Source organism: Nilaparvata lugens, chromosome 13 (genome assembly GCF_014356525.2).
Source record: "Nilaparvata lugens isolate BPH chromosome 13, ASM1435652v1, whole genome shotgun sequence".
NCBI classification, from domain to species: domain Eukaryota; kingdom Metazoa; phylum Arthropoda; class Insecta; order Hemiptera; family Delphacidae; genus Nilaparvata; species Nilaparvata lugens.
The window spans coordinates 22321199-22336734 of record NC_052516.1 but is presented as its reverse complement, the minus strand read 5'-3'; the positions used below and the strand labels follow the sequence as shown (position 1 = coordinate 22336734).

Below are 15536 nucleotides of genomic sequence, written 5' to 3'. Positions count from 1 at the left end.
TAACTCATTAGCATTTGAATAAATGCAATTTCTCATGAACTTCTATCTGTAAACTATTATAATGATTACTTTAGCCTTAATTTTGTATTCATCTTCTTGTCACTCTTTAACTAGGTAGTAAGTAATAATATAAGCATATAATATTTATCTTATTTTATCTATATTGATAAATATCATATCGTGGCATTCAAAGAAGTAATATGAAAAGCAAAAAAATGTTAAAAAACTTACATTTTTCTGAAGGAATTCAAAACTTGTGTCTTTTTCAATTTGCCAGGTGGGAATAGTAGGTCGTACCGGCGCTGGCAAGTCGTCGCTAATTGCGGCACTGTTCCGACTGACTCCAACCAGCGGCGACATCCTCATTGATGACGTCAGCACGGCTCAGCTCGGTCTGCACGAGGTGCGTTCGAAAATATCCATCATCCCGCAGGAGCCGGTCCTGTTCTCGGGCACCATGCGCAAGAATCTGGATCCATTCGGCGAGTATCCTGACAGTGTGCTGTGGAATGCTCTCGAAGAGGTCAGTGACGAAGTTGATTTTTATCTAAGAGTTGAGTAACTAAAAAATCTAAGTTGATAATATGTGTAATATTGTTATAATCATATTCATTTTTGGTTGATAGGCCATCTTCAGTGATCACTTTCTTGTTAGGGCTACTTTTATTCACATACAAAAATTGAAACATATTGTGAAAATAAAAATATATGTTGAAAAAGTGCTTTGATATTAAACTTTCAGTTTGTTTTTATTTGACATAAACAGTAATGCGAATACCATATGAACAATTGTCATAAAATGCATTCAGAAACATAGAATTATTCAAAACACATGTACTCATAGAAGAACCTACATATTATATAAAAGAAATGTATGGTGACAAACATGCGAAACGGATAGATAGAAGAAGACAGGAGATGATGAAGAAAAAGGGCTAGAAGAAAAATAAATAGTCAGGAGAAGTTGGAGGCCTTGTAAATGGAGAAAAAAAACAAGATGGCAGGAGAAGGTGAAAGAAGAAAAGAGCAAGAAGTAGAAGGTGAAAAATAGGATAACAGGGAAAAAAGAAGAACATCAAGAAAAAAAGGAGAACAAGAAATAGAAAGAAAAGAAGACAGGAGAAGAATAAGAAGGAGAAACAGAAGGTGCAAGAAGAAGGTGAAGGTGGAAAAGGATAAAAACAGGATGATAGGAAAAGATGATGAAGGAAATTGTTCAATGGTTCATTGTCATTGTGTTGAAATGTGAAAATTGAATCTTATTTTAAGTAATAGTATAAATTAATAAATGATAGAATTTATTTGAAAGAGAATACCATTTTTCTCATTTTCAACGACAAACATTGAGAAAAGAAATGCAATGAGCAGTTGAAAACAGAATCAGAAATCAATAATATTGAGAATCATTCTGGAATTCACGCTTGGAAAAGTAAGATTCACTAAGTGAATTTCCAGCTAAGATCTTTTATATATTTACTAACTTTTTTCCAATTTAGTTCACCTCCAAATGGTGATCATTGCTCAGCGCTAAATGGACTAGCAAAAATGGCGGTCAGACACACTCATGTTCTCCTGACCAACATCTCTAACAAATTAGAAATATACAGTGTGTATGAAGGCATTTAAAACTATGAGTTTTATATGTGCTGTGCATCTATCATACGCTGAATAAATAAATTAATTAAATAATCACTTTTCGTTTTTACTTGAAACTATTGCAGTATCATTCCACAGCTCCACATACTATCTAGACAGATATTTTGCAGTTGTTTTTATTGGTTTATCGTATTTTAAAAAAATAGTATCCCTATATACTTACCTCTTAAAGACAGAGCTGCAGCCGTGTCAACGTGATTCCCTTATATATAATATATGTATATATATTTGTAAATGTAACTCTCATTTTGTATATAACATTCTGGGAAATAAATTGATTTAATTTAGTATTTTGTTTTGATTGCAGGTTGACTTGAAGGATGCAGTGTCCGAATTGGCTGGTGGATTGCACGCGAAAATGTCGGAAGGTGGAACTAATTTCAGTGTCGGACAGAGACAGTTGGTATGCCTGGCCAGAGCCATAGTTGGCAACAACAAGATACTAATCATGGATGAAGCTACTGCCAACGTTGACCCACAGTAAGCTATTCTAATTTTTCTCGAAAATTATTTATAATTTATTCAATTATTTATTTATTTGTTTTGATACTGTTTTTGTGAAATTTATCGATTATGAAACACTAGTTTATTGTCTGATAATATCAGGAATTTATTGAAAAATTACATAAATGTTTCAACACTGAGTAGCCTACCCTTTTTAAAATTATTTAGTCACGACATGTTTCGGCTATATAATGCCATTGTCAGTGCCATTATACGTGACTAAATACAGTAGAACTCCAATTATCCGAATTAATGAGGACCGGGACCCATTCGGATAATCGGAGTTTTTTTTTAAGTTGCCATTAGAGAGAAAAAAAAACGTTTTGATATTGCACTATTTTTTTATTGAATTACATGAAAGAAACATTGTATTTTTTACATGTTTTAAATATAAATAAAATGTACTTATGTACAAGTTTAGAAATAAAAATAATTGTTTTTAAACATCTCCGTCAATGTAAGATGTTTTGCGGCCTTCATCCGTTTTCGGGCAGCAACGTCTTGTGCCTACACTGACTTCGCCGAGAGAAGGACAATAGTGAGCGAACGCGCAAACACCGGCTTCGCGGGGGAAGAATAATAGCGCACTTAGACTTTTTTGGAAAATTTTTTTTCTGAAAGTGATTCGAATAATCGACGATTCGGATAGTCAGAGTTCGGATAATTGGAGCTCTACTGTAATTTAAAAGAGGGTAGTCAGTTTTATATTTTTATTTATATTCAATTTTTATTTTTATTTGTTGTCATCTTCGGTGTGAGTCACACAGGTGTTGAAACATGTATGTAACTTTTCAATAAATTCCTGATATTATTATACAATATTCTAGTGTTTCAGTATTAATTTGCTTATTTATAAATCAATTTAATTAATCTATTATAATATATCGATTATTTATTTGGAGAACAAAGAAGACTAGGCTTTGTACACTACAATTTTTTTGCTTATTTATAAATCAATTTAATTAATCTATTATAATATATCGATTATTTATTTGGAGAACAAAGAAGACTAGGCTTTGTACACTACAATTTTTAGTGGAGGATAATATAAAATAGTAGTTGCATATTAATTTCCAACCAAACTCAAACTGAAACAGGTATTACAGATATAGCTCCATCTTTTGTGACTCCAAGCGTATGCTTAAACTGTGCAGAAAGTGAAAGAAAACGGTAGTTGGTCCAGCAATCCATCGAACTGCTATCATATTACAACAGTAGTACAATTACTACAAAAGCAGGAATGATTTCTCATTTGTAGTATTCATGATTATTTGTACCATCCATATTTCATTAATAATCATATATTAAGTTGTTTTTTCATTCAAAATTATTCTAATTTCTCTCCATTTAATTACAAAATAACATTGTAAATATTGGTTTGCTATTTGAGTGACTTCTTACGCTCAAAGTCTGAAGCCCGTTTGCATAAAAGCCGGTTAAATTTTAATCGTGATTAATTTCACGAGAACCAATCAGAGAAGGCTTTTCTGAAAAGACGGCTTCTCCGATTGGTTCTCGTGGAACTAATCACGATTACAACTTAACCGGCTGTTGTGCAACCGGCACTAATACATTACATGTATTATTACAAGAGGTTAGGGTTAGGGAAAAGTTAGGTGTTGAGTGTTGAAATGACAATATTCAGAATTATTCAATCATTTTTTATTTTCGAATTAGGTATTTTGTCAGTGTAGTTGCAAAACGCTCACCTGGAGCGCTCGTGTTTCGAGTCGCTTCGCGATTTGAGTCACGCAAATGTGAGTATGAGCTGGATCTCCACTTATCAGTAATAGTGAACTTGTCTGGTACAGTGAAATATAATTCTCATGAGTTCTAATGGGACTATTCATACTCAGCCCGGCCGAGCTAATATGAATATTCCCATTAGAACTTGTAGGAATAATATTCTCGCTGTACTGGTCACGTTCACTAACACCACAGAGAAAAGGAAGATAATACTAAGAAGAAGGAATATTCCTTCTACTTTGTGCTAACACTGATTTGTGGGAATCATCCTTAAAGCTCATAATTTATTTGTATTTCACCCAAGATGAATGGTTTTTCCAAAGTGAAATTAGAGACAACTGATACTTACGCTGTCTCTTCTCTATGGTGAAATGCATCTATCAAGCTAATTATATTTTAAATGATGTTTTTCAAAGTTTTTTTGTTATATTTTCAGAACGGACGCTCTTATTCAAAAGACAATTAGAAGGAAATTTACGAATTGCACAGTTCTGACCATCGCTCACCGACTTAACACTATTATGGACTCCGATATGGTTCTAGTTATGAGTGCTGGATCTCTTGTTGTGAGTATATATCTATGTTGTAAGTATATCTTGTATGTAAGTATATCTGTAGTATATTAGGTTGTGAGTATATCTTATCTATGTAAGTATATCCATCAATTTTATTCAAGCATTCCTTCATCAGTTGATCAGTTTATTTGTTTTCACTGCAATTTAGTTTAATCAGTTGTGAGTGCTGCAATTTAGATCAAATAAAATCGTAAAAGGCTCAATAAAAAGAATGTTTGCTGAGGATGATGCCCACATGATCTTGTAGGTTTGTGCTGAATTGAATTGAAAAAATCTTTATTCAGTGTATGGGCAATAAATTGATTATGATGATGAGAGATGAGAGAACCTACTGAGTTAGGTGGGTTCTGAACCACCTAAATTTAACAAAAAATGAATTTATATGTGTTTACATAGAAAATTGGACAAGTGAATGAAGCACAACCTACTTTTTGAACTGTGTCAGGGCCTAAATTTGGAAGAAAAAATAACACAAGGATTGCCTTGGTATTTTATCTACCAATGTTTTACATCAGTGTCGTTTGTTACATATATAATTAAGAAGAAATATTGTTACAATTATATAAAAGTTCGACAATATCAGCATGTACTACACAGTGTCATTCATCAGTCTAATTATTCATCTGATGAATGGTTATGAATTCAATTATGAATTGCAGTTCAGTTTGGACGTACAGTATTTAAAAAAATGTATCTTCAAAATATCTATCTGTATCTTCCAATCAATTTTTAATCGCTGTAACACTTTATATTATGTTAGTAATGCTTCATTTGATGTAATTGTTCCTTTTCCAGGAGTACAATCATCCTTACCTTCTTTTGAAAAATTCTGACGGAATTTTCTTCAAAATGGTTGAACAGACTGGAAAATCAACTGCCGAAGCTCTGCACAAAATTGCTGCTGACGTGAGTAATCTCTTAGACTTAGTATTAGTTAATAAAATCTTAAACTCAGTTAATTAGTTAGTTGGTTAGCTATAGTAAGTTACTTGAAGAGTTGATTGGTTGATTGGTGGACAAACTAAATTAAGTTAGTTTTATGGATTAGTAAATAATTCATATTAAAGGAAAATCCAAATTAAATCACCCGAAGACAAATATTGAGAACAGGGATGACAGCTAGATGAAAATTCGATGAGAGCCACTTTCCTAAAATTATTTGCCAGCCCGGGAATCGAACCCAGTACCTTCAAATTGCCAGTCAGATATGCTTGTCCTTATCGTCCATTTTATACGAAGCCATAGCGACCAACCAGAATTAGTGAATAGGCTAGAATTTATTAAATAAGCTACTTGAATAAATCCAATATGAAACTTATTTTTCTTGTTTCAATTTTACTACTGCAATTCACTACTGTAGGAAGTGTGAAGTACAAAACAAATGTTATATTACTTGAATTTTACAATCATTCAATTAAATTTACATTAAATGTATTGACCAACAATAGAAACAAGCAATCAGGTCATGATCCCAATTTCCAAGTTTGATTCACATATTATTTATAAATTTTCACATATATATTTCATTTATTTTTTCTCTTACAATATAATGCATTTTGTGAGATAAGACGTGTTGGGTATATTCGAGAGTTGGTACCTAATTTCAAAAAATAACACATTATTATATCTTTCTTTGTATAAATTAGCTTTTTTGTGAAAAATAAATAGTTCCTCTCCCAATCATTCTTATGAATTGTGTTCAAATTATTGATAAATGTAATTTCAATTTATTTTCTTTTTGTATTTCAGTGTTACAAAAAATACATAGATGAGGATGACGAAGACGATATCTATAACAGACGAGCCAGCAGTGTAACAGATCTTTAATTTGTACGAGTTTTTCTCGTATTACTGATAATTAAATAAACAACCCCTATTTTCACTAGAAAATGTACCAAAACTTGAAAAATACAAAAATAAAAACACGTGATGTTTTGTGATTGTATTTGTACAATGTGATAAGGAAACTAAAGAATATTGTTTAAGAAGAGTTAGTTAGATCTCTTGGTTCGGTTCTTATAAACTATAGGGATACAGTAAGGTTCACTACAAACTGTCTGAATAGAAAACATTGATTCTATTATTTGAGATGGTGACAGTTTGGAATGAATCTCACTATATTACCAATAATTTTGCTAATTCATGATTATTAGTAAACGCTTATCTTTTATGTTCCTCCTTATTTTTTCAATAAGTGTTTAGTTTCTTTAGTCGATTCTCATTTTATGAATTATATCCTAGAAAAAATGAAGAAATTGTTTATTTCTTATGTAAAAAAAACTTTAATAAACTTGATTTTATAGTTTAGACTATAAGTGTATTTTGAATGTATTCTCAAAGATGAACGAAATTTGCTTAGAGTTCGAATTGAATGGCGATGGCTAAATTTTCCTTTATATTTTATATTACTTTGAGTTACTAGGTACCTAAAAAGTGGCTACCTTATGCCACTATTTATTATTCGATTTAAATTGCATTCATGCAATAGATCTAGATCTAGTGTTAGAACAGGGTTTTCATGTATTATCCTATAGGTTGGCCAAAACAGTTATTGACTATCTTCAAATGTTTCTAATTTTTTTGTTGGCCTATGAGTGCTTCTGCATTTATATATATAGATTGTCCAGATGTTGAAGGAACAGTTCCCTGGCTTCAAAATGACCCCATATTAGATCTGTATGCAGTCTTCAACTAAATACAGTTCATACTGTGATTGCCTTAGTCTATTCTGTTTCTTAATGAAATTTAAAACTATATGTACACAAATATGTGTTTTGTATAGACGAATAAAGGAAATAGATAAATGAAATTGACATTATAAAATTCAACGATTTTGTTGCACTGTTGAATTGAAATATATTTTTTCAGAAAATTATCACTACCAATATTGTTTTATTCAATATTTTTGTATTTTCACAAGATATATTAAATCTTGAACTCACTAGACCAAATGATAATACCCTTGAAAACTAAATTTATTGCTCTCATTTAATTGTAAGTTTGGTTTAATTCTTCTCGTAGTATAATTTGTAGATCTTTTGTGTTCTTCGATAGTAGACATTTCTTAGATAATCTCAGCTTTATAATGTTCAAAGAGAAACAATTTGTATTTTTTGTCATTTTCGGTAGTAAAATTATGTAGAAAATATATGTTGTGAAATGAATTCAATATTTAAAAGAAGTTTAATGATATTTTATATTGTAAGCAAGTTTAATCATGACTCATGCATAGTTGAAATTGATAGAACAGAATTCTTGCGATATACAGTACTGTTTCAAAATTATTGATGAACTATAAATAATTTATAATTAAATTATTAATGATTTATAATTGAAGATTTTAGGTGTGATATTATTAGACATCTTCAATTGGCGTTTACTGTGTTTCATTATTGTTAGTAATCTGATCTTAATTCTCAGTAACTTACACAAGCCAATATTGTAATCTATATATTATATATATATATATATATATATATATATATATATTATTTATCCAACAGTACAACTCTTACTTAATTTTTATCTGTTCTAGGAAGTGTAGATTTATTCTTAAATTTCTATACCTTTCATTATTACGTTGTTGTATTCCTTTGTTATACCCAATTATAATAGTGTTTTTGATTCATGCTAATGTATTATTACATTGTTTGAAAAAATCTTGATCAAATATCTCGTAAGTATGCTTCATATTCTCTGTTGATCGAAATCCTCCTTTATAATCAACATCAAATAATTTATAAAAATCTTCCAGAATTTCGTTTGTTTAATTTAAATGTAATATTAATTCAGTTTGGAACTGTAACGCAGGAACATATGAAATAGTGAGTGTTAATTGAATATTTTTGTAAATATAGAGATTATATGCATTATTATGTCATGATGTTGATAAATACAGTAATTTCGTGTTCAATATTTTTTTCATAATTGTTCTGAAATTTTCAGTACCGTACTTAATTATTAGCTACAGGTTCGAAGTCTGATGTTACTTAATAACGTGGTCTGGATAATTTAACTACTTAATTTACTGGCAAAATCCAATTTCACAGTACTTAATACCTTTATAATCCAAAATACTTTTATGAGATTGAATTATGAAAATCTGGCCAGTACTTTATGTATCCATGTTGAGTAAGTTACTTTTTTCTCTGATAAAACAACAAATTATTTTTAGTTGAAAATACTGTACAAGATTATCAAATCTGAATCCAACTTAAGCTATTATGTGATTTCCTAATGTGAATTCTTTCAAAGAATTTGAATTCACCTCAATCTGATTTCGAAAATAAATTCATACCCTTTTGTGTTTACTAAAAAACATAATTTCAAATCTATTGAAATAATTTTTTTGAATCTATCATGACAAGTTTGCAGAATGTTGCAAGTTCTCAAATAAGCTTCATATCCAATTCTCCAACAATATTGTATGTTCAATAACGTTCATGTTTCATCCAAAATCGTTTTTTTTTAATATTGTCCCGGTGCTGTTTTAAAATACTCGATTTTTATTTGTTTTTTGTCTTACATTTAATATCTATTATATATCTGGTGCTGTTTACGATATAAAACGAAGTGCTAGATTGTTAAGAAATAACTTAGCAGGCTACTTGATGATGCGAATGTCTGTTATGAGAAGATACCTTAGTATTAGAGGAAGATGTTGGTGTTAAATCTATTAAACTATAAATATGTGCCTTATGTATAAACCATGCCTTTTCAAATGATTAATGTGCCTCGCGTGTTATAGATAATGCAGTTGATGTAGATCTATTGTAATAATATTGTTATTGAAAATAATTATTGATAAATTGGTACAGATCGTTCAAGTGTAATTGAATGAGTTATTTGTTTATTATTAAGCTACTGTATTTGTATGTTCGTAATTGTAATACCAATTTTTATCTAAAATATTGTACCTTATCGAAATTTGTATTTTATGTGTCAAAATCTATCATTCATTCAACATCACATAACATTTATTATATTCTTAAACTATTTGTGATAATAAGAAAAAGATGCAAATTTTGTTCTAGCTCTCCTCAAAAAATGTTTTTTTTTTTATTATTGTAAATAATTTGATTCAAGAGAATGTCTTTGGAAAGCGAAATACCGTATTGTAAATAATTTTATTCAAGAAATTGTCTTAGGAAAGCGTGATACTTTCATTATGGAAGAAAACATTTTACAAGATGCGAAAAGAAGTAAAATTGTGCAAGATACAAAATTATCATTTACAGTGATTTTCAATCCAGTTTTGTACGTAAGTTACATCCAATATATATTTTTCCAGTAACTTATTGATGGAATCTTACTTTTTTATTTTTGTAGTAGTTACTCTGTAACTTGAAGCTCTTCTATTGTCACAAGTGATTCTTTCTAGTGTTAGTTCTAGTTTTTACACGATCAATTTGAAATTTATTGTGGTACTTAATTTCTATTCCAGTAGGAACGTTGGCCTTTTTCATTCAGAATTTGTTTTAAATTCAGTTGGTGTATTCCACTAGTGTTTTTATTTTCAATGTTAAGTAGACTTAAACATCCTTTAGAAGGCAAGTTTCACCAGATCATTAATTACCGTTTCCGTGTTCTTCAACACCAATTAAATTATATTTTCAAAATTTTGTATTATCATCAATTGTAAAAGAGGTTCAAGTAAAGAGGTTCAAAAGAGAGGCTTTTAAAAGAGGTTCTGTTCTGAAAGAGTCTGATTAAAAGAATCAAAATAAAATGTAACACGCAATAATTTCACAGTAAGATTTCAATATTCATTGTTCCAAAAAATTTTTGGGGAATTCTTCTAACAAAATCATTTCAAATACAGTCTCTGTATTTTGAAAAACATTTAAATAACTAGTTATCGTGTTTTAAAATTAGAAGACATTCTCTTGAACTAATTATTCATTTTTCTCATTGCTCCTTGTGAATCAGCTAAACTCCTTTCCATTTGATTTTTCTGATAAAAATTATTTTTCTCAGTGTGTACAATATATTTATTTATACAGAAAAAACTTGATATCTTTTTAGAAGTATGATGTCAACTGTACCAGACAAAGATATGCTTCAAAAATGTGTTCAAAGTAATTTAAATGTTCAAAATTGATAAAATGGTTTTCAAATAAAAATTTATTGTTAAAATTTTCGCTCGTTCGACTCATTACATTTTTAAATGTATTTGCCTCATTTCTCATGAATAATAGAATAGAAAAAACGTTTATTGAATAAATAAGCTACCTTGAGCGAAACCTCAAAGAGGCTGCTTGACAAGGTACCATCTACAAGAACAGATAAATTCAATAATATAAATATCAGTGGGCGTTATTTTTACAAGAATTTACTTAACAGTTAATATCATCATGATATTAACTAATTAATTGTTGGCTCAGGTCTCAAAATCTCAAAAGTGTTATAATGTATAGACAACCTGAACTTACATACAAAAAATTTGAACAAAATGGCTTACAGCAATACAATACATTAGTAATGAATTTCATTATGCTCCTTAAGAGTAATTATTCAACCAAAATTCGAAATTTCTTTTCAGTAAGCGCATATTAAAAAAAATCAGCACAAGTATCTGGTAAATCATTGAACGTTTTTGGTGCAATATTAAGCAATAGATAATTGGTTTCATTATTATAGTATTGGTTCCAGATTACTGTATTCAGGCATATTTTATTTCACCATATTTATCTGCTATTGAATAAAAAATTACCCTTCATACGCAGATCATGCATGTTATACAATGCTGAAGTAAATTATGGAGAAAATTAAATTTGTTACCTATTTTATCGTCAGTACCTATGCAATTATTAAACTTTCTAATTTATTGATAATGATACAATTCAATCTGGGTAGGTTTCAGTAGTTGTGGGTTATAATCATTGATGTTTCAGTAATTGGGTTATTGTTTTTTTACTAATATAGATACTCAATTTGCTTTATAGGGCTAATAAAATTAAAACTATTAAAATTAAAAGCTATCAAGTACCAACCCTTTTAAGTAATAAAAACTATTTTCGTTGATTTTTTACTTTCCTTGCCCAATTACCATAGGTAAGGAAACTATTGCTTTCCGAAAATAATTAAGGTACCCCAATTTCTATACGTTTCAAGGTCCCCTGAGTCTAAAAAAGTTGTTTTTTGGGTATTGGTCTGTATGATTGTATGTGCGTCTGTGTACACGATATCTCATTTCCCAATTAACGGAATGACTTGAAATTTGGAACATAAGGTCCTTATGCTATAAGGATCCGACACGAACTTCGATCAAATGCAATTCAAGATGGCTGCTAGAATGGCGAAAATGTTGTTTAAAACAGGTTTTTTTTGCGATTTCCTCGAAAATGGCTCCAACGATTTTGATCAAATTTATAACTAAAATAGTCATTGATAAGCTATATCAACTTCCACAAGTGCCATATCTGTAAAAAAATTCGGGACCTCCGCCCCATCTATGCAAATTTTGATTTTAGATTTCCAATGATCAGATATCAGGTATAATGTAAACGAAAAATTTCAAGTGGAAAAGATTGAGCATGAAAATCTCTACAATTAATGTCCAGTAACATTTTCACCTAAAATTGAAAATTAGCTTGAAATTTGAGAATATGTGATTATTCAATTGCAAACTGTTGATTCTATTAAATCATTCACTATGAAGAGATAGCAGACCTCGTGTGTCTCCAGCGTTATTGTCCTGTCACCAGCTGGCTCAGATCTTTGAATAGTAGACTTGAGATGCGCGTGAACACTAGCGTCAGGTAATCAATTTCCATAACGGCAAGGAAAGTTGTGTGAGTGCGCCACACCAGATTATTTTTTATTGAGTCTTATTTATTATTTTGTGTCTCACTGATCATTCTTAGTACTTAAAGTACTAAAAATTAATCATTTTAATTAGGAGGTTTCAAGAACTGTATAATCTGAAATTAGATGTACAGACTAGCGAAACGCACCAGTTAGCAAAGACAATACAAACTGTTGTTCTTATAATATAAGTTTTATTTTATTTTTTTATCTAATATGGTTTAAATATATCCAGGACCAGAGCCTCTTTTTAGACACTGTTGAAGCAAACATGTTCATTAACAAACAAGCTCCTCCTTCATCTTCTCCATTTAATCCTCATTTCCTCTCTTCTCATTTCTCTCCTCTTTATTCGCTACCTCCTCCTCTATTCAATCCTCATTCTCTTTCTTTTCGTCCTCCTGCTCCTCATTCTCTTTCCCCTCCTCATCCTTCATTCTCTTCTCATCCTCCTCCATTTACTCATCATTCTCATTTTCCTCCCCCTCTTCCTCCTCATCCACTTACCTTACTCATCCACCATTTAATCCTCATTCACTTTTCCCTCCTCCACATCCACTTACTCTTCCTTCCCCTACTCATCCTACATTTACTCCTCATTCTCTTTTCCCTCCTCCTCCTTCTCTTCTTTTTCTTCCTCCTCATCCATTTACTCACCCTACTCATCCTCCATTTACTTCTCATTCTCTTTCACATCCTCCTCCTCGTCCTCCCCCTCCTCCTCTTACTTCGCATTTTTTTCATCTTCCTCTCCCTTCTACCCCTTCTCTTCTCCTCCACTTTCCTTGTACGTAAACATTATTGTTTGATGCATAGTGAGGTGGTGTGGAGTCGGTGTGCGTTATAGCAGTGTGCAGTGACGGGGGAGCCGCAAAAGTAACACATTTAAATGCACGTGACCTTCTCTGAAGTTGCCGGCTCACGTGTACTGAGGCGTGGCCTAGCCAACCTAACAAATCAAAATATCTCTGCGCGCCAAATTCAAATCTCCTTTTTATTCGACCGCTACTGCGGATAGTTAGAGGCATCTAGGCAGAAGTTATCTATTATTAGATAGAGCAAACAATAGTTACAAACAATTAATTAGCACTGAATTAGCCTAAATCAAATCGAATTCAATATCGGATGGTGTGTTTCAAGATAAGAGCAGTGGATGATTAACATTAGTTAAACAGCACCACATACCGTAATCATTCCAATGGCAGATGGAGGACCAGCTCATGCGATCAGTAGTTGAGCGCATGGGCAATTGAATATTAGCTGTAAGATCACAACTATAGCAAGACAATTCAAGGATTGTAAAATAATCAAGTCGAATGCTGGTAAAAATAATGGTACTGAAATTTATTGTAAATCAAGAAAGTCTTCAAAAGGATAATAATTTTGATATAATAGGCACTAGTCAGCAGAAGTAATTAATAATGAGTAGTTATACAAATTTCTGATTAAGTGGACTGTGATTTTAATCGATTTAATATTCAATATATTCTGACAGAAAAGTACTAATGAACCCATTCATGATGCAATGAAAAACTCTATTATTGAAACTTACCCCGGCTGATGATCTATGCTGTAAGTCAGAGTGATTTTTAGCTTTAGGTTTGGGTGGTAAAAGGTAAAGGAAAGAATTAAGGAATAGAGAAATATGAATAAACCACTTGACCTCTGATGATTTATGATGTACGGTGGCCAGACACTGCAGAGAGTTGTTGAATCATGTATGCAATTCTGCTTCTCAATTTTACTAGGTATTAATTCACTACTACTTTAAAGCTCCGTGAAGCTGGCCCCACCCAGTTGAGCACATTTTTTGTTAATAGGACCAAACAAATGTGCTGAAAATATGCTCTAAGAATATACACTTTCAAAAAAATGTGCTCTTACCATTGTTCTAGAAAAAGCACATTTAGTGGGTGTGGCCAGCTTCACGCTCAGCCCCACCCACACAAGCAATTTTTTTGAAAGTGGCACAGAAAAAATGTGTTCTTAGGATATGTTTTTAGAAAAAAATGTGCTCATTTCATTGTCCTAAAAAAAGCACATTAAAAAAAGCACTCAACCGAATTCTTCCAAAATGATACCAGAAAAATGTGCTGAAAATGTGCTCTTAGAATATCCACTTTGAAAAAAATGTGCTCATTCCCTTGTCCTTGAAAAATACCATTTAGTGGGTGGGGCCAGCTTCACGCCAGCCCCACCCACTCAAGGGAATGATTTGAGAATGGTACCAAGTAAATGTGCTAGAAATGTGCTCCCAGAATACTCACTTTGAAAAAATGTGCTCATTCCCTTGTCCTAAAAAAACACATTTAGTGTGTGGGGCCAGATTCACGCCAGCCCCACCCACTGAAGCAAATAATTTGAGAGTGGTATAGAAAAAATGAGCTAAAAATGTGTTTTTAGAATAAGCACTTTCAGAAACAAATTTTCAGAATATGCATTTTTTAAAAGATGTGCTCATCTCCATTACATTGAAATTGGACGAGTTTCTCAAGTCATAGAGCGGGGGGAGTGGTGGTGAACTTTCCAAGCCTTATATCATGGCTTCTAGTTAATAAAATCTTGAGATCAAGGTATCATATAAATGTCCTCGTTATGCTTTTCAAGAATATGCAATTTTTAAAAAATGTGCTCATATACATTACATTGAAATTGGACGAGTTTCTCAAGTCACAGAGCGGGGGGAGTGGTGGTGAACTTTCCAAGCCTTATATTATCATGGCTTCTAGTTAATAAAGTCTTGAGATCAAGGTATCATATAATTGTGATCGTTATGCCTTACAAGTATATACAGTTTTTTAAAAAATGTGCTCATCTCCATTACATTGAAATTGGACGAGTATCTCAAGTTTTCTCAAGTTTTCTCAAGACCAGTTTTCTCACAGCACTGGGGGAGTGGTGGTAAACATTTTGAGCTTTATATCATGGCTTCATGATAATAAAATCTTGAGATCAAGGTATCAAATGGATGTGCTCGTTATTCCTCTCAAGAATATGCAGATTATAAAAAATGTGCTTATCTCCATTACAATGAAATTGGACCAGTTTCTCAAATTATAGCGCGGGGGGAGTGGTGGTGAACTTTCAAGCCTTATATAATGGCTTCTAGTTAATAAAATCTTGAGATCAAGGTATCAAATAAATGTGAACGTTATTTCTCTCAAGAATATGCAGTTTTTAAAAAATGTGCTCATATCCATTACACTGAAATTGGTCGAGTTTCTCAAGTTATAGCGCTGTGGGAGTGGT

General features: G+C 31.5%; 1 protein-coding gene across 1 annotated transcript in view; it reads left to right on the top strand.

Annotated features, from left to right (window-relative positions):
• Positions 1-10616, top strand: part of LOC111051976 (probable multidrug resistance-associated protein lethal(2)03659) — a 71684-nt gene extending 61068 nt beyond the window's left edge. The window contains exons 25-29 of the mRNA XM_039440090.1: positions 278-523; positions 1964-2136; positions 4343-4472; positions 5277-5387; positions 6231-10616. Of these exons, the coding sequence (XP_039296024.1) occupies positions 278-523; positions 1964-2136; positions 4343-4472; positions 5277-5387; positions 6231-6308 (738 nt within the window). The 3' untranslated portion in view covers positions 6309-10616. The remainder of the gene's footprint in view (positions 1-277; positions 524-1963; positions 2137-4342; positions 4473-5276; positions 5388-6230) is intronic.
• The last annotated feature ends 4920 nt before the right edge of the window (positions 10617-15536 follow it).